This window comes from Canis lupus, chromosome 18 (genome assembly GCF_048164855.1).
Source record: "Canis lupus baileyi chromosome 18, mCanLup2.hap1, whole genome shotgun sequence".
Classification (NCBI taxonomy): Eukaryota; Metazoa; Chordata; class Mammalia; order Carnivora; family Canidae; genus Canis; species Canis lupus.
The window spans coordinates 55380920-55400722 of NC_132855.1; the positions used below are offsets into that span (position 1 = coordinate 55380920).

The following is a 19803-nucleotide window of genomic DNA, read 5'->3' on the forward strand; positions in this document are numbered from 1 at the left end:
CGATGATATAGTTGACTAAACAGTATCTTTCTAATCTGATGTTTCAGAATACAACTTCAAATATGATTTTGGTTTTACTTCATTACCTTTACCATTTAATTGCAAAATCATGTAATCAAACATTTTCATATAGATTTCCTGGATTATGCTTGCTTTTTAGCCCTAGCAGGTGATAAGACACTGAAAAATATAGAAAAGCATATCTGTCCTTTTAGTTATTGATAATACTTGATGGTAAGAAAAATTTACAGTTTGGAAGGAGAAGGTTAGCCTTTAATGATAATAACTATGATTTATTGAGCAATTTTTGTGTGCTAGATCTTGCATATTATTCCTACCATAAGGCAATTAAGTAAGTTACTATTCTTAACACTATTTCATAAAACAAGAAATGAGTATTTTTAAATAGGTTACATAATTCATCTAGGGTCACTCAGCCAAAAGTGGCATAGCCAGGAGATGGTCCTAAGTATTGTGACTCCAGTATTCATCATTTCACCACCATCACCACCACACATGCACACACATACATCTGCACATGTTTATGGGTCTATTATATTTTTATTTTTTATATACATAATTTTATATATTATATTTTATATAGAGTAGAAATACATAAAATCCGTGTAGTATAAATTATTAGACCTTTCCTTTACCATATCACAATTTCTTTGGCTTTTACTCTGAGTGAAAGGAGAGCATTGAAAGATTTTATGCAGAGGAATAACACACCCAGACTTCTCTTTTAATAGAAAACCATTCTAGGTTTTCTTCCAAAAGAACTGAGTGAAAAAAGGTTGTGGCTGTTTTCAGTTAGATGGGGAATTCTTCAGAAACAACAGATTTGTAAAAAAAAAAAGAAACAACAGATTTGTGTGTTGGGAAGGATGAGTTCAGTTTGATGCACTGTGTCTTAAAGATTATGTGTTAGCATTTGGAGGAAAGACATGGGCCAATTATTATATTTGTGAGTCATCAACAAGAAAAGGAGCTTACTTATAGAGAGTGAGAAGAGTAGAGAGATGTTGGTATTATCTGATGACCAACCACCATTTGAGGGAATACAGAGGAAGAGACATTCCATGAAAGAGATCAAGAAAGCCCAGTAAGATTCTGGATATAAACTGAAGATTGTACCAACAGAATTTCATGATGGATTGGATATGGGTATGAGAGAAGAGCAGTCAGTGATAACCGCTAGGGCATCTTAGAATCTTGTCTAGTACTAATCTGAAGTGATAGTAGAAAGCCCATTTTACTTATTTATTTACTTTTTAATTTTAACTTTTATTTTTAAAGATTTTATTTTTAAGTAATCTCTACCACCAGTGTGGGGCTTGAACTCACGGCCCAAGACCAGAGAATCACATGTTCCATTGACTAAGCCAGCCAGGCACCCTTGGCCCTTTTTAAATATTTGAAATGACATAGACCTTTTTTTCTACCAACCCTTAGATGAATTCAAGAGTTTGAGGAATATTGCTACATTGCAGGCAGAATAGATAGAAGTTGCTTTATATAAATTGAATGGATCATGAAAATTACCTTTTAATTTTTTTTAAGATTTTATTTATTTATTCATGAGAGACACAGAGAGAGAGAGAGAGTGGCAGAGACACAGGCAGAGGGAGAAGCAGGCTCCATGCCGGGAGCCCGACGTGGGACTTGATCCCAGGTCTCCAGTATCACACCCTGGGCCAAAGGCAGGCACTAAACCGCTGAGCCACTTAGGGATCCCCCTACCTTTTAAATTTTAATTTCATATTAAAAGAGTACCTGTGAGTGGCTCAGTGGTTGAGCATTTGCCTTCAGCTCAGGTCATGATCCCAGGGTCCTGGGATGGATTCTCACTCCAGACTCTGCTTTCCCTCAACCTCATACTTCCAAAGACAGACAGATGTGGCTTTGGTAAATAAGTAGGTAGATAGATAGGAGGAAAGGAAAGAAAAGTGGGATAGGAAGGGAAGGAATGTACCTACCATCTCATGTCTTCTGTGTACTGACTTCTGTGTTTTGTGTGCCTTTTATGCCCTTGTGTTTCTCATGTTCAGATTCTCTAAGAGAGTGTCGTCTTAGGGCTACCTGGAGAGAGTATCCTTATTGGGAATAATTCCGCCAGGCTGCTTTATAAACTGCTGAGCGAGCTTAAGAGGATTGCTTTTGTCTTAGGTGCCAAAACTAGTCTAACCAATTTTTTTTTTAAGATTTATTTATTTATTTATTCATGAGAAACACAGAGAGAGAGAGAGTCTAACCAATTTTGGACAAGATAGTAAAGTAAAATGACCTCTGCCTAAGGAACTCTCTCATTTGAGGGCTTGAAGGCTAGTTGACTGTCATGTTACTATCCGATACAATAAAGCTGTAATATTTTGCTAGTCTTTGCCCTGCTTGAAATACAGGTACTCTATCTCTGAGATTAACTCTAAAGACAGGATATTATGGATGCCATCAGCCTGAACACTATTGTGAGAGGCTCATTATTTTCCTTTCCCAAGTGAAACTAAATGTCTTTTTTTCTTTCTCTCTGTACAATATTTTGAAAAGCATACCAACTTACTACAAATAAATCCACATATAATTATGCCATAACAAAAGGACAGTATCTTATTTAAATAGATAAACAGTTCCAAGCAGACTTTTTTTTTTTTTTTTTTTTTTTTTAAAGAGAAGTAACTGTTTCTTTTCAGCTTTGGAATCCAATAGATCTGCGTTTGATTCTACCTCTGCCACTTTTTAGCTCTTATCTTGGCCAAGTTCATTGTCTGAGCCTCAGTTTCTCATTTCTTTTTTTAAATGATGATAAACTTATTGTCATTAGAGCAGGGATCAATGAAGTAATTAATATTTGTAAAATACATGATACAGTGTCTAGCACATTACATACTTGATAAGTGGTTGCTACAGTTGTTTTTGTTGATCATTGACTGAGATAGGAAATAATCTTATAAAAATATTTAATCAGTTTAAAAAATATATATTTTAATCAATGTTAATGATACTCCTGAAAAGAGGGGCAGCCCAGGTGGCTCAGCGGTTTAGCGCCGCCTTCAGCCCAGGGCCTGATCCTAGAGACCCCGGATCGAGTCCCACGTCAGGCTCCCTGCATGGAGCCTGCTTCTCCCTCTGCCTGTGTTTCTGTCTCTCTCTCTCTGTGTCTCTCATGAATAAATAAAGTCTTAAAAAAAAAAAAGATACTCCTGAAAAGAAACTACTAATTTCTGTTTCTAAGGTACCTGTTAAGCACCTCTGGTAGAATGTATATTACACAGATCTAACCCAGTATTTTTATTTTATCTCTGCTTGTTTTTTATGAAACATATTTGGCTCTTACGCAGTTCTGTTAAATAAAATATTTGACATGTTCACTGTGTTTTGTAGTTGATTTAATCTTAGCTTGTAGTTTTAAGAGGAGTGTAAGAAGTGCTCCTACCCAGTCTCAAGCACTGTGACTGCCTATGACCACCTGGCATTACCATTACATTTCCAGGGACTCTGCAGCTACACCGTCTCCATGGCAGTATTCTTACTTCTGAATTCCCAAACACAGGTTGTGGTTTTTTTGTTTGTTTTTGTTTTTTGTTTTTTGTTTTTTTGCTTTTTTTTTTTTTTTTTTTTTAGATATCCACAATGACTCCTCGAACAGAGTATTCCACTGCAGGTCTAAATGACATTTCTGATGTTTTTTCATACCTCCAGACAATTATTATTCTTGTTTACATTTTCTAGGTTTGAAGAAAAGGCCCAGATGGATCCCCTTAGCGCTCTGAAATACTTACAAAATGATCTCTATATAACCGTGGATCATTCAGACCCAGAAGAGACAAAAGAGGTAAAGGTGGTAATAAACTTCAGAAAATGAGCATGAAAAAAAAGTCTCTTACTTGCTGATTTCTCTCTTAGATATTTAAAGGAAAATACGATGACACTAATAATCTTTAGAGTAGCACAGAGCAGATGAAATAAAAATTGAATAGGCTTACTTTCATGTGAAGATAAAAGGTTCAGGTCACACAGAAAGGCTTTGATCCATTCAGAGAAGGATTCTCACATTTAAAGTTTTAACTTCAGCATTAGTTTTGTATGTTGGGAAAGAAATAGAAATTTTTACTTCTGTAGTCTCATGCTTCTTTCACTTAAGGATTACATAATGGCTCAATATAAACTTTTCTGTTGATACTTCAAAATCCCATAGAGAAGAAAGCAAAATCTCTTCTTTTGTAGGGAGAAAGTGAAGAGAGGTTGATAAGAGTAGAATCCCTGCTATCTTGATATTTAGTTATATGACTGTTATAGCAGGATGGTTCAACTACAGTCTACTGATTTCATTCATCAGGGGTCCCTAATCTTGAGAACTTAGTAGTAATGCTACCAAGTAAATGCTAGTAATAGCATTAATACTAATTTCTTCATCATTACTTTTCAGGGGTTTCTTGTTACAAAATTACATCTAAAAGATGTAATATTTTTAGGGCATATTTGCTTATCTACAGTGTGTGAATACCCCTGCAGTGAGTTTCCTGTCTTTCTCTAACCTCTGAGATTCCTTTTGTCACTTTTAACTTCTGCCAAGCATCCTTGTTCATAGTTCGTCTAGCAACATCTAAACTGCAATGCATTTTACCTTCCACTCACAGAATTGGTGCTGATGATATATAGTTCTGTCCCTACCATCTATTTCCTAGTTCTCTGTTGCTTTGGCTTTGTAATAACAACATCAAGCAGTGCTTTTTTGTTGTTCAGCAATGACCCAGGTTTCAGATTTAATGTTACATCACTTTTCAGGTACCAAGTTCATTGTACTTTTAAGCAGTAGAGCCTGCATATCCTTGGCACCAAAACAAAGAGATTCTCTTTCATAGTTGCCTGTGAGAATAAGTCTGATTGTTCTTACTCAGTATTGGTTATAACCCTTCCCTAGGTGGAGAATCAGTAGAACATGCTTCAGAACCCCCTGAAGGGGGGGGACAGTTAATTAATTGTCTCTCCTTGAATCTTGAGTCCATTCATGATACTACTTAAATTGGGGAAATTATCATAGTTTTGCCAAGTAGCAGATTATGTTTGGTTTTATCTTTTATGGCTTATAACTGAACATAGTTGTAAAGAGTCTCTTAATGTTCATTTTATTAGACCATGCATTTGAAAATTATAAATAGATTTCCTTGTTTTTTCCAGTCTATCTAAAATGTCTGTAACCTGGGAACATTCATTTTTCTCTTACTTTTTAAAACTGAAACAAAACAAAATATTGCAAAGTAAATAAATTCAGCTGTGTGAGCTGCAAGTAGGCCAAAGAAAACAGGCGGTTTGTTCTTAAAGCTAAGCTAATGGGAAAAACCAGGACAGGAAGGTGTGTCAGGTTCAAACAGAGCCATTTTAAAAATTTTGGTAGCAGTTTTCTCTTTTTCTCCTTTCTTGGTAGTTTGAAATTATGATTTTGTATGCCACAGACTTCCATTTCTTAAAAACTTTATCAAGAGTTGGTTAGCCCTGGGATCCCTGGGTGGCGCAGCGGTTTGGTGCCTGCCTTTGGCCCAGGGCGTGATCCTGGAGACCCGGGATCGAATCCCACATCCGGCTCCCGGTGCATGGAGCCTGCTTCTCCCTCTGCCTGTGTCTCTGCCTCTCTCTCTCTCTCTGTGACTATCATGAATAAATAAATAAAATCTTTAAAAAAAAAAAAAAAAAAAGAGTTGGTTAGCCCTAATATAAGTTCGTTAAAATGATGCTATGCATGTGTGTGTCAACATCAGAATCACCCCCAGAGACTTCTTCAAAATGATATCCTCACCCTAAGATTCTCTCATCTGCTCTTATGTAACAGAAAACACTCCTAACTTTGAGGATTACTGGTCTGTGAGATTATTATTTTGTTTAAAAATGTGTAGATGGATTTTGTTTTGGGAGAAGAAATCCCTTGATGACTGTTCTAGAATATATACTTACAGTATTTGTTAGTGAGGTATATAGATCTTCACTTTCCTTATGAGATACCATTCTACTTCCAAAAAAGACCTTACTGTTACTTGTTTTCTGCAGAAGCTTGTTTTTGTTCTCTTTGTATATTTTACAAAATTTTATTATATTAAATGATTGTATCAGCAACTAGAAGTAGTTTTTAGATTTTTCTCTTTTTGGGAGGCTAGTTATCAGGATGATAATCATCATTGTGCCTATTATTGGAAAAATGATGGTGGACTACCAGCTGTATACCAAATAATGATCCGTTGCTTTCCTTCATTCTTCAGAATGTGGATTCTAAATTGGAAATGCACTGCTGATAAAACTTACAGAAATGATTTTTTTTTTCTAGAAAAGGCCAGGAAAAGGTTGCCTAAATTAATTCTGCCATTTTCAGAGAGGATTCTATAATAAAGAAGGAATGAGAAAAACAAGTTTTGAGCCAGTATTGCACATTTTGTATTAATTATATTTCTGCTGAGCTTCCAAAGTACTGGTGTCATTCATTTAACAGATGTGTATTGAACGCCTTCAATATGCCAGGCATTCTTCTAGACACAGGAAATATATTAGTGAACCAAACAGAATACCTGCCTGCGTTAGTACTTACTACTAGTGATGAGAGATGATAAACATATTAAATAAGCAATTTATATAGTACATTAGTATTGATAGGTATTATGGGAAAATTAAAGAGAGATAAAAAAAAGTAAAGGGAGATCAGAATTAGAAGGGGTGAGAATGGACAGTTGCCATATTAAATAGGATGCTCTTAATAAGCCTCATTTAGAAATGAGATGTACACAAAGACTTGAAAGGTATGAGGGAATGATCTAAGATAATTTGGGGAAGATAATTCCTGGCAAAGGGAGGACTAGAACCAAAGACCCGAGGGTGGGAGCATTCTGGCTTTGTTTAGGAGAACAAACAGCAAGGAGGCTACTGTAGCTGGAATAGAAGTAAGAATGATAAGAGTAGTCAGAGAGGTGATAGCAGGGATTGGGAGATTGATTGTGAATGACTTCGTAAAGCAGTGTTAGGACTTCTGTTTTCACTCTGAATGAATAAGGAGCCAGTTCAGGATATCGTGCAGGGGAGTGATGTGACCTGCTTTGTGTCTTACCTGACTAAGATCGCTAAGATCTAAGACACTCTGACTGCCATATTGACAATAGACTAAAGGAGAGTAAGAATGGAGGCAGAGTAACCTATAAGGGAGATAGTAGAAATCTAAGTAAGGGATTATTGTAGTGCACACCAAAGTAGCAGCAGTAGAAATAGTGAGAAGTAAAGTAGAGCAGATTCTCAATATGTATATAGAAGATAGAACCAATGGTGGGAATACAATCTGGTGCAGCCACTATGGAAAACAGTAGGGAGGTTCCTCAAAAAGTGAAAAATAGAGCTACTCTACAATCCAGCAATTGCATTCCTAGGTATTTACACGAAGAATAGAAAAACATTAATTCAAAAGGATGCATGCACTTCAGTGTTTATAGCAGCATTATCTACTGATAAGCAAATTATGGAAATAGCTCAAGTGTCCATTGATTAATGATACATACACACACAATTGAATATTACTCAGTCAAAAAAAAAAAGAAATCTTGTCATTTGCAATGGTATGGATGGAGCCAGAGAGTATTATCCTAAGTGAAATAACTCAGAAAAAGACAAATACCATATGATTTCACTCATGTGGAATTTAAGAAACAAAACAAATGAGCAAAGAGGAGGAAAAAAAGAGGCAAACCAAGAAACAGACTTTTTATGTACTCTCTACACCCAACGTAGGGCTCAAACCTACAGCCCCAAGGCAAGAGTTGCACACTCTACCAACTGAGTCAGCCAGATGCCCCAACACACTTTTACCTATAGAGAACAAACTGCTGGTGGTTACCAGGATTAGGGGTATGAGTTAAATAGGTGATGGGAATTAAAGAATGCACTTGTGATAAGCATTGGGTGATGTATGGGAACGTTGAATGACTATATTGTATACTTGAAACTAATACTACACTATATGTTAACTAGCTGGAATTTAAATAAAAACTTAAAAAGGGGGGTCCTTGGGTGGCTCAGCGGTTTGGCGCCTGCCTTTGGCTCAGGGCGTGAGTCCCACATCGGGCTCCCTGCATGGAGCCTGCTTTTCCCTCTGCATCTGTCTCTGCCTCTCTCTCTCTGTGTCTCTCATGAATAAATAAATAAATTTTTTTTAAAAAACTTTAAAAAAAAGAACCAACAGAATTTTATGATCGATTGGATGTAGGGTTTGAAAGAAATGACTCCAAAGTTATTAGCCTTAGTGGATGGAGTTACTATCAATTGAATTGAGGATCTGGGTAGACCCAGTTTGTGGTTATGGGTGGGGACTCCTGACTGGGATCAGGAGTATAATGTTGGATATCTTCAGTTTGAGATGCCTGTGAATCAGCCAACTTTATACATTGAGGTGATAGTTGGATATTCAAGTCTGGCTTTACTCAGATTGTGTAATATCACTTGATACCTGTTAAAATCCTAGGCTAGTACATATCAATTCCACTTAATCAGATTATTGAAATAATGGTTTTTGCCCTAGCGTTCTGTATGTAGAACCAGTAGGTTTATCTTTCACCTTCCAAGTCAGAAAAGAGGAACAAATTAACCCTCAAATAAATAGAATATAGGAAATTAGTGAAACAGGCAACAATTGAAAAAGTTTAAAAAGTGAAAAGTTGAAAAAAAATAAAAATAAATAAATAAAAATAAAAAAGTGAAAAGTTGGTTCTTTGAAAAGATGAATAAAATAGCAAGACTTACGAAGAAAATAATAGTGAAAATATAAATTGTGAGCATCATTACAGACCCTATATACACAAAAGGGAATAAGAAGGTTTTATGAACAATTGTCAACAAATTGAGCAACTTGATGGAATAGACAAATTCCTTGGAAGACACAACAAAACAGACACAGGAGGAATTAGAAAATCTTAAGGAAAAATAAAAAAGAAAATCTTAAGGAACTCCATATCAATTACAAACATAGATTGAATTTGTAACTGAAAACTTTCTAATAAAGAAAACTAGTTCTTAATGGCTATCTCTGCAGATTCAGTCAACCATTTAAGGAAGTAAAAATAGCAACTCTTCACAGACTCTAAGAAACCAGGGGAAGACAGAGCACTTTGTATATCCTGTTATGAAGCAAGTTGACTCTGATATTAAAGACCCGACAAAAATATTACAAGCAAAGAAAATTATAGACCAATACTTGGGAATGTGGATGCAAAATTCTTAGTTAAATTTTAGCTAATCAGATCTATCAATATTTAAAAAGGTTAATGTACAATGACCAAGTGAGGATTTATCCTAGGAATATAAGGTTGGTTTAACATTTGAAAATCAGTCATTCACCTCCTTGCCGAATGACAGAATATTATTAGTGTGAGTGATACCTGAAATCTTAAAGGCTGGAAGCACGGGTATAAAATACATCCTGAGGAATCAGTGGTATCAACCACTTAGGTCTTACAAAGTGCTAAGTAATTCCATTGAGATTCTACTCATTGGTCTACTCAATCCTTTAACTTACCTATTTTCTAGTATCCTCATTCAAAATAAAGATAAATAGTTCTCCCAAATTAAATACAGTAGTTCTTTTTTTTTTTTTTTTTTTTTTTTATTTTATTTTATGATAGTCACACAGAGACAGAGAGAGAGGCAGAGACATAGGCAGAGGGAGAAGCAGGCTCCATGCACCGGGAGCCCGACGTGGGATTCGATCCCGGGTCTCCAGGATCGCGCCCTGGGCCAAAGGCAGGCGCCAAACCGCTGCGCCACCCAGGGATCCCTAAATAAGTAGTTCTAAATATTCTCAATTTTTGTTGTTTGTTCACAAATACATACTTAAATAAATTTTTAAAATAAAAATAATTCCAAGAGGTGGTCCAGTTTTTTGGAAAGCAATCCAGTAGAAAAATCAGCATATTCTTTAATCTAAATGTGATGTTGTTCTTGCTACTATTTGGTGGATAGACTTAAGCAGCACATATTCAGGGACATACAGTGGCTAATAAGTGGCCAAAATGATATTTTTCTCTAATGTGCTCAACTAATTTGCTTCTATTTTTCTTTTACAGTTTCAGCTTCTAGCTTCAGCTCTATTCAAATCTGGTTCAGATTTTACAGCTCTAGGTAAGTACTCCAGTGCAGTTTACCCAGCTTAGATGCCCTAGCACTTGGGGGATTGGGTTTCAGTTTCTTTTAAATGAAACATCAGGTGAGATGTTCATCTAAACAGAGCAAGTTTCAGGGGAGCAAGTTTCAAGGTAGCGTGCAAAATTTCTAATAACCTGTTACAGAGTTCTTTTCTTTCCACACATCAGTCCCCATTAGTTTGCAGTTCCTGTTACACCAGTTGCTGGGTTATTATGCAAACACATGGCAGTAGAAGCATAATCAAAACAAATTAACTTGTCTAGCATTGTTTCTGAATGTAGACTATATTACTGATACACTTACCGTGAGATAATACTTACTGATTGAATGATTTTTCCTCTGTTCTTTGTGGAATTGTGTGGGATCAACAAATTGGTGATAGAGTAATGTTGATGGGAAAAATCTTGTGAGATCTGAGAAAATGCATTATCTCTTTCCTGAAAATGGGAGTTTTTTATGCTGTTACCTTAATTGTTTAAGATACATTCTACTTGAAACTCCAGTGTTACTTGGGCACCCCAAATAGGAGCGTCAGTCTTCATTTAGGAATACTCTCATTTGGTATTAATGAATCATTAAAGTGAGCTAGACTATAGTGCAGTGGGGAATCTGTAGAAGTTCCACAACCCAGAGCTTTATTCAGGTGAATTCTTAAGAATCTTTTCATTAGGATAAGTCATTATGATAGCTTTACTTTTTCAACAAGATTGTAGGCTTTTGAAATATGGGAATTTTTAGCTTTCCTCTTGTCATAAAACATGGTCACATGGTGAATGCTTATTAATTCCATTGATGCCTGTGCTATTATTATTTGCCTTAGAATTGAGCAGTAATATTGAAATTTTCTAGTATGTGTATATAGATACTGCTCTTTCTCTCTGGAATAAAATAACACTTTGGGATATCAATTTAATTTCTTCATTGTTTACCCTTTTGTCTCCTAAAGGTGAAACATACCTTCAAGAAGAAAACACAGCACATATAATTCTGGTGTTTATGAATGGGATGGGAAAGAATAGGAAAGAGAGGCTTCTTCACTGATCTAGGCAACTCTAGTCCTGAGTTCTAATTGAGAATACATAGGATTCCACAGTGCAGGGCCAAGCAGACTGCTATAAAACTTAGGCTCTCTGGGACGCCTCGGTGGCTCAGTGGTTGAGCATTTGCCTTTGGCTCAGGGCATGATTTCGGAGCTCTAGGATCGAGTCCCACATCGGGCTCCCTGCATGGAGCCTGCTCCTCCCTCTGCCTGTGTCTCTGCCTCTCTCTCTCTCTCTGTCTCTCATGAATAAATGAATAAATTAATTAATTAATTAATTAATTAATTTAAAAAAAAAAAACTTAGGCTCTCTGAAAATTTAGATAATCATTTACCACTATGCCATACACACAAATGTTTTGAAGCCAGTAGAGATCTTAACCTTGTGATGGAGAACCTAGGTATAAGCATTATTTTAGAAAGTCTATATCCTTGTGAATTTCATTATTTGAAACAGAGATTTAGTGATATATACGTTAGGAGCGTGGCACATAAATACTTGTTTGAGTAAACATGTGCCTTGTTATGTATGGATACCACAGCCCAGAGCCATTATTTTTATTTTATTGGTGGGCAGCACTAAAATGTCTCTGGCTGACTTATATTCAGCCTTTAGAACAAGAATTTCTTGGCAATTATTTAAATATGTTAGGCTGGTGTCAGCAAATATTTTACCTTTAGCTGAACTCCTTTCCTTGGTCTCCGCCCCGTTCACTGCCAGCTGATATATTTTATCAGGAACAATTGGTTTTATTTGGATTCCAGGCAAATCTTGGATACACGGAAAACAATACAAACAACAGAAAAAAATACAAAAAGAAAATTCCTGTGGGGTTTTATTTCCTGCCTTGTCTGAAGAGAGGCAGTATGTCTTAGTAGGCAGTAGTTAAGAGACGAGAATATAGGAGAATGGTTAAGAGTCAGAATCTAGGTTCAGTCCAAGTCCCTACTCCACTGTGTCGGGTATACTTGGACCCAAATTAAAAAAAAAAAAAAAAAAAGAATCTAGGTTCAGCTGTCTGCTCTGGCTCTTGCTAATTTCAAAAATGATCTTGAGCAAAGTCACCTAATAATTTCACCATCTATAAGATGGAGGTAATAAAGAATATTTACCTCAAATTGTTGAGAGAATTAAGTGAAATAATTATGGAAAACAGCACTATAAAACAGTAAGTGCTCCATTCAGGGTACTATTATTATTACCTCCCTTAAAAAAGTAATCTTGGGGCACTTGGGTGGCTTAGTCAGTTAAGTGTCCGACTCTTCCTTTTGGCTCAAGTTCATGAGATCAAGCCCCACATGGGGCTCCGAACTCAACAGGGAGCCTGCTTCTCTCCCTCTTCCTCTCCACCTGCCCCTCAGTCCCACCTCGCCCCCACTCCTTTTTTAAAAAAAAAAAAGATTTTATTTATTTATTTATGAGAGACACAGAGACAGAGAGAGAGGCAGAGACACAAGCAGAGGGAGAAGTAGGCTCCATGCAGGGAGCCCGACATGAGACTTGATCCCGGGTCTCCAGGATCACTCCCTGGGCCGAAAACAATGCTAAACTGCTGAGCCACCCGGGCCCCTTGCCCCCACTCCTGTGCGTGCATGTGCACATGCTCTCTTTCTCTCAAGTAAATCTTAAAAAAAAAAAAAAAAAAAAAGAAGAAGAAGAAGAAGAAGAATTGGAATCAAATGGATTATTTCATGTATATATGTATACATCTTTTTAAAGATTTTTAAGCAACCTCTGCACCCAGTGTGGGACTCGAACTCACAACCCCAAGATCAAGAGTTTCATGCTCTACTGAGCCAGTCGAGTGCCTAGACGTATACATTTTTCATGTACAGATAAACTAAATATGTCATTTTCTAAATTCTCCAAAAAAAAATTTGCTTCCACCAAACTTTCTTAAGATTTTTAGTTTTCTATTTATTTGAGAGAGAAAGAGAGCATGAGCAGGGGGAGGGGCAGAGAGAGAAGCAGACTCTCCATTGAGCAGGGAACTGGATGCCAGGCTCAATCCCAGGACCTGGAATCAGGACTCGAGCCAAAGATAGACACTTAACTAACTGAGCCACCCAGGTACCCCTCTGCCGAACTTTCTGACTTTCTTTGGAATTGCTTATCTTAACCTCTTACTGAAATTAAACAAAAGTATTAATGTCCTATGTAATTTAAAGAATTAGAAAGGTGGAAAGTGAGTTAAAAACAGCTGGCATTATCTTCATTTTGAAAAATGACTGCAGAGAAAAACAACCTCTGAGGATCTTTAATTTAGAGCTTCTGGTGGCTTTGGCACTTTTAAACTTGAACTCAGACATTTTGCTAATTTTTAGAGCTGTATCTTGTTTCAGAAAGTATGCACTGGAGCAGTTTAAGTGTATTTTCAGCAAGTATGTGACAAGTAGGAAAAATATGGTCTATAGTGTATATTTGCCTTTTTTGATCTTCACACCTCTTTTTAGAACTTTTATGGTCCAAATATGATGTGCAAAATATGAATTCAGACAGATGTTTAAAACATCTTATGCCTAAAGTAGTGCTTTTTGTCATGTGTTGACATTTATGAATGAGGAACCTTAAGAATTTCACTGTATTTACTGTGCCCTTTTAACCTTTATACTTTTGCTGTATCCACCAAATTTAGATTTCAGGAGGATACTTTCTTCAGCCTCTCTTGTCTGTAGCCCTCATGTTTACAGGTACTTTTTATATAACAGTAAGTTTATTACTAGCAATAGAAAAATAAACAAACTTGTATCCAGTAGAAAAAGGAGATTTCTTGCTATTTCTTCTTTACCATAAATAGAAAACATTACCTAGTCTGTATAGGATGTTAAATTAAAAGTATATTCCTAGGGGCGCCTGGGTGGTACAGTTGGTTAAGCATCCAAATCTTCATTTTGCCTCAGGTGGTGATCTCAGTGTTGTGAGATTGAACCCTGCATTAGGCTCCTAGCTCAGCAAGGGGTCTGCTGCAGATTCTGTCTCCCTCTGTCCCTCCCACTTGAGCTCTCTCTCTCTCTCTCTCTCTCTCTCTCTCTCTCTCTCCATATCTCTCCATATCTCTCTCAAATAAATTAATTAATAAATCTTAAAGAAAAAGTATATTCTTAATAGGTCACTTTTCTTTTTTAGAGCATCTGTTGTCTTCAGTCATGGTAGTAGTGATAAAGCAATAGCTGGTATTTATTGAACACCGACTATGGGGCCAGGTACTATTCTAAGCACTGTACATGTCTTAAACTCATTTAATCTCCATGATAATCCTATGAAGTGATCTGCTTTTATATAGGAAGAAACTGGGACACAGAGAAGCTTAGGTAACTTGCCCGGGAATAGTGCTAATGAATGACAAAACTAGGATACAGACTTTAGTAGTATGGCTTCAGAGCTCACTCTCTAAACCACCAACCATACTACTTCTCATTGAGCTTTACCAGTGTCTACTACTCTGAGTGATTAGTTCCTCATTGCATTTTATGGTGAAAATGAAATGAGAGAAACACTGATTAGGAGTATGAGATTTCAAATCTTTTTTTGTTATTGTAGTTTTGATGAGTTTCCTACTGCCTGCCCCTTTTTAAGTTGTTTAAAAAAAAAAAAAAAAAAAAAACTTTGACTACAGATAAAGCTTAAGGTTCTCCTTGAACAACTTTCCTCAACCTCTGTCCCTTCTCAAGTGTAACCACTCATATCTGGAAGATCTTTACACATGGACACACACACACACACACAACTATATACATAGACATATAAATACAGTTGATACTCTTTATTTACAGTAGTTATGTTCTGTAAAGTCGCAAGGAATACTGAATTAGTGAATACTAAATCATTGTTCTTATGGGACATAGAGTTAGGTTCCTGATATTATTGATCCATTGCACAAAGCTTATCTAATGTGTATTTTCTCTATAAGGCACATCATGGGCTTTTTGCACTTAAAAACACTAGAGAACACTTCAGCACTACACTTGGGGACCATTTTAAGCAGTGAAATCACAACAAAAAGCCCAAAAATGCGAAAAACAAGACACCAATAGATTGAAAAGGACACTTGTTTATAGTATAAGAAGTAATAAAAGAAGGCAGAGCATCATTCAATTCACCATCAGCTGACAATGTGTGCCTGTGGTGACTCAAATGTTTGCTGCTCTCCACGTGTCTGTGAATGACCACATAGTGCCACAAGTATTGGTTTTGTGGTTACAGGTACATCTTAGTGGGTAGGCAAATGTACAAATAAAGAATTTGTGCATAATAAAGATGGACTGTACCCACACACAGACATACCCAGATAATTTTGTGTGTTCCATTTTTATTTATTAAACAATGTAAAATATTCTACAACATAACATTTTAAAATTTAATGATGTGGCTTGGAGATGTTTTTAAGAAACTACATTAGATCTATTGTATTCATATTAAGTGATACATGGTATTCCGTAATGGGATCTATCTTAATGTAAACATTCATCTAATGATAGTATAAATTTCAATTTTCTCATTGGTAAATTGTGAATAAAAATAAAACATGTTCAGATGGTAATCACACCATGAGAAGCATTGAGTAATGTATAGAATTGTCAAATCAAAATCACTATGTTGTATACCTGAGAGTAATATAACATTGTATGTTAACTATATATACTCCAATAATTTAAAAATATTAAGCCAAAAAATAAATTAAACATGTTCTTCTAAGGGTTAAATGAATTTAGCACACTGTGTACAATTTAAGCCCTCAGTTAATTTTAGTTAATAAAAATAAATAAATGCATTTTGGAGTCAGACACAGATTCAAATTCCATTCTCTTCCCTCACCAACTGTGAGATCTTACTAAATTACTGAGTATCGGGATCCCTGGGTGGCGCAGCGGTTTAGCGCCTGCCTTTGGCCCGGGGTGCGATCCTGGAAACCCAGGATCGAATCCCACGTCGGACTCCCGGTGCATGGAGCCTGCTTCTCCCTCTGCCTATGTCTCTGCCTCTCTCTCTCTCTGTGACTATCATAAATAATAAATAAAAAAATTTAAAAAAAAAAAAAATTACTGAGTATCTCTTAAGTTGTCTCATCTGAAAGGGGAATTTGTGATAACTGCTTCATTAGTTTTTTATAAGAATGAAAGTAAATAAAACAAAAAAGGGAAAAATCCTAAAGTTGACTACAACCATTGGGTAATATTACCACACAATAGGAGGAAGAAAAGAGAGAAAGCTTTTCAGTATAATGTTACAATGCTTAGACTACACTCTTAGTGAGATATATTCTAAAGACAATAAAAGCAAAGAAATCTTGACTTTTTGCTAGTAGTGGTATGAGTATAGTAATCCTGGAACATATATTGTATGTATTTTACATTGAACAAATAAGTAAATATGATGATGCTATAGGGAGTTAGTTTCCCTACTGGGAGAAAGGAGATACTGTGAATAGGGAATGGGATAAGGAGAGGAAGAATCCTGTAGAGTTCCTTTTTTTTTTTTTTTTTTTAAGATTTTATTTATTTATTCATAGAGACACAGCTAGAGAGAGAGGCAGAGACACAGGCAGAGGGAGAAGCAGGCACCATGCAGGGAGCCCAACGTGGGACCCGATCCCAGGTCTCCAGGATCATGCCCTGGGCTGCAGGCGGTGCTAAACCACTGCACCACTGGGGCTGCCCTCCTGTAGAGTTCTTTAAAAATGGGAATCATCAACAAAATCATGAACTCATGACTTTGCTTTTAAAAAGCTGTGTAGGGATCCCTGGGTGGCTCAGTGGTTTGGCACCTGCCTTTGGCCCAGGGCGCAATCCTGGAGTCCCGGAATCGAGTCCTGCGTCGGGCTCCCTGCATGGAGCCTGCTTCTCCCTCTCCCTGTGTCTCTGCCTCTCTCTCTCTCTCTCTCTCTCTCTCTCTGTGTCTATCGTAAATAAATAAAAATAAATCTTTAAAAAATAAAAAAATAAAATAAAATAAAATAAATAAAATAAAATAAAATAAAATAAAATAAAATAAAATAAAATAAAATAAAATAAATAAAGCTTTGTATAGGGATCCCTGGGTGGCTCAGCGGTTTGGTGCCTGCCTTCGGCCCAGGATGTGATCCTGGAGACCCAGGATCGAGTCTTGCGTTGGGCATCCTGCATGGAGCCTGCTTCTCTCTCTGCCTGTCTCTGTCTCTCATGAATAAATAAATAAAATATTTAAAAAATAATAAAAATAAATAAAAACCTGCGTATATAATATGTATTGTACATACCTGTAGAGGCCTAGAAACAACACCACCCTTGGCAGTTAACACAATTGATCTTTTTTTTTTTTTTTTTTTAATTGATCTTGATTTCTAAATATCATTCACCACTGAAAGGAATTAGGGCTCTTTGGAAAAATTCTAGCTGATTCAGCAAAAAAATCTGTAGCTCTTCTAAAGCTGTGTAAAGATGAGCCTGGATATCTGCTATGCCAAGAAATAAGGAAATGCTCAAAAATCAATGGGAACATTTAAAGACAGAAACCAGCTCAAAAGAACACTCACTGGCCAAAACTGCGACAATAAGTATTAAAACGAATAATGGCTAATAAATATGATATATTGAACAAGAAAAGGATCCATGAGTACATAGTCATGTAAACAAATAAAATAGAGGAAAAAGAAAAGCTCTTTATATAATTAATATCATGGGATCCCTGGGTGGCGCAGCGGTTTGGCGCCTGCCTTTGGCCCAGTGCGTGATCCTGGAGACCCGGGATCGAATCCCACATCGGGCTCCCAGTGCATGGAGCCTGCTTCTCCCTCTGCCTGTGTCTCTTCCTCTCTCTCTCTCTCTCTCTGTGTGACTATCATAAATAAATAAAAATAAAAATAAATTATAATTAGTATCAGTCAACAAATGCAGAAGGAATTGTAGAGTTAGGAAAACACCATCAGTGGTTTTATTGAGATGTAATTGTTTTAGCAAGAATCATTAATGAGTGAGGGCTAATATTGAGTGTAAGCCTTTTTGGGGAGCAGGATATTCACATAGTCTCAAATGCTCTTCTCACCAATATTTTACTAATTGCTGAGCACGCCTGAGTGACTCAAGCATCTGACTCTTGATCACAGGTCCTGATCTCAGGGTTGTGAGTTAAAGCCACATGTTGGGTGAGGAGCCTACTTTAAAACTTTTCAAAAATTATTTTACTTAAAAAAAAAAAAAATATATATATATATATTACTAATTGCAGTTGTAGAAAAGAATACCTTCACACTGGAGAAATCTGGCTATTCCAGCTTAATCAGGTGATCAAAGTTAACATTGGGACAAACTGATAGCCTGTGCCTCCTGACATGATACACTGAGAAGGACTACATTAATACTCTTAATGTAGTATTTTTGCCAGAACTGCATAAATTCAATCTGAGCACAAGGAAGCAGTCAGACCACCCTAATTCAGCACATTCTGCAACTATGTATCTGCTCCATACTTGTCAAGGATATCAGTGTCATAAAAAAACAGGCTGAGGAACTATTCCAGGCCAAAGAAAGCTGAACACAGTGTTTGATACTGGATTGAGTTTTAGATTTTAGATGAGTAGGGAAAATGACTATAAAAAGATTATTGGGACAAAAACATTGTTTTAATATATGAATATGTATATATGTTTATTATATAGTGGTTATTTAAGTGATGTCCTTAGGTGAAATGAACCCAAGTATTTAGAGCTGAAAATGTCTACGATTTACTCCCAAATAGTTATACAAAGAAAGTATGTGTGGGATACAAACAAATAGAGAATGAGAACACATGTGACAAAATGTTAACAAGTAATCTAGATAAGGGTATATAACTGTTTGGTGTACTATTCTTGAAACTTTTCTAGGAGTTTGAAATTTTTCAAAATTTTAGAAAACGATGAAAAGCATAAAATAGAGAAAATAATCTCATCGTTCAGAGATATCTTTGTTTACATTTTAGAGTATTTCCTTCCATTCATTTCCATGCTATTTCTTTGCTAAATCTTAAGCTCCAAAGAAGTAAACACCTGTCCTCAAAATAAGAGTAAGAAAATTTTTTTAATAAAAAGGAATGTATCTTTCTTGAGGCATTGTTTATTTTCCTTCCAGGAAACTGGTATCCTTGGCAATGTTCTGTTCTGTTCATGTTCTTTACAAGAGGAAAAAACAGAGTGTACCTAAAACTGTATTGTAGGTTGAATGAAAATTGATCCAATTTGAAATAGTTTTCCACTGAATATCATGGCATATATAACTCTGGCACTATTTCTAGGTCTTATGGTACTCAGTAGGGCTCTTATGTCTCAGCCATTTCACGAATGGAGAAATAATAAAACTACTTTATTTTCCTACTTCATATGTACATAAGAAATTTGAAGCAACTTAAAGCAATATACCAGCTAACTAAAGGAAGGAAGCATCTCACTGAATATTCCTTTGGCTGGAATGAACTTGAAAATTACATGTTTTCTAGAGGTTGAAGGGGGGGAAAATGCTTTGGTTCCATGGTCCCCACCTTTTAAGAATTTCATCCACTTTCTAATGTTTATCTGGATAAAAGTAGTTCATTGCTCAATTTTTCACATGGCATGTGCCTGACATAGAGCCCAGTGCATAGTACCACA

General features: G+C 36.2%; 1 protein-coding gene across 11 annotated transcripts in view; it reads left to right on the forward strand.

The window, feature by feature from the left end:
• MKLN1 (muskelin 1) overlaps window positions 1-19803 on the forward strand; it is a 211454-nt gene that overhangs the window by 182815 nt on the left and 8836 nt on the right. For 9 of the 11 annotated variants that reach the window (XM_072784601.1, XM_072784605.1, XM_072784602.1 and 6 more), the window contains 2 exons: window positions 3730-3832; window positions 10086-10140. In XM_072784601.1, coding sequence (XP_072640702.1) covers window positions 3730-3832; window positions 10086-10140 — 158 coding nt within the window. Of the gene's footprint in view, window positions 1-3729; window positions 3833-10085; window positions 10141-11110; window positions 12856-13839; window positions 13895-19803 lie in introns of those variants that run through there. The other 2 variants (XM_072784599.1, XM_072784600.1) reach the window with 2 other exon arrangements.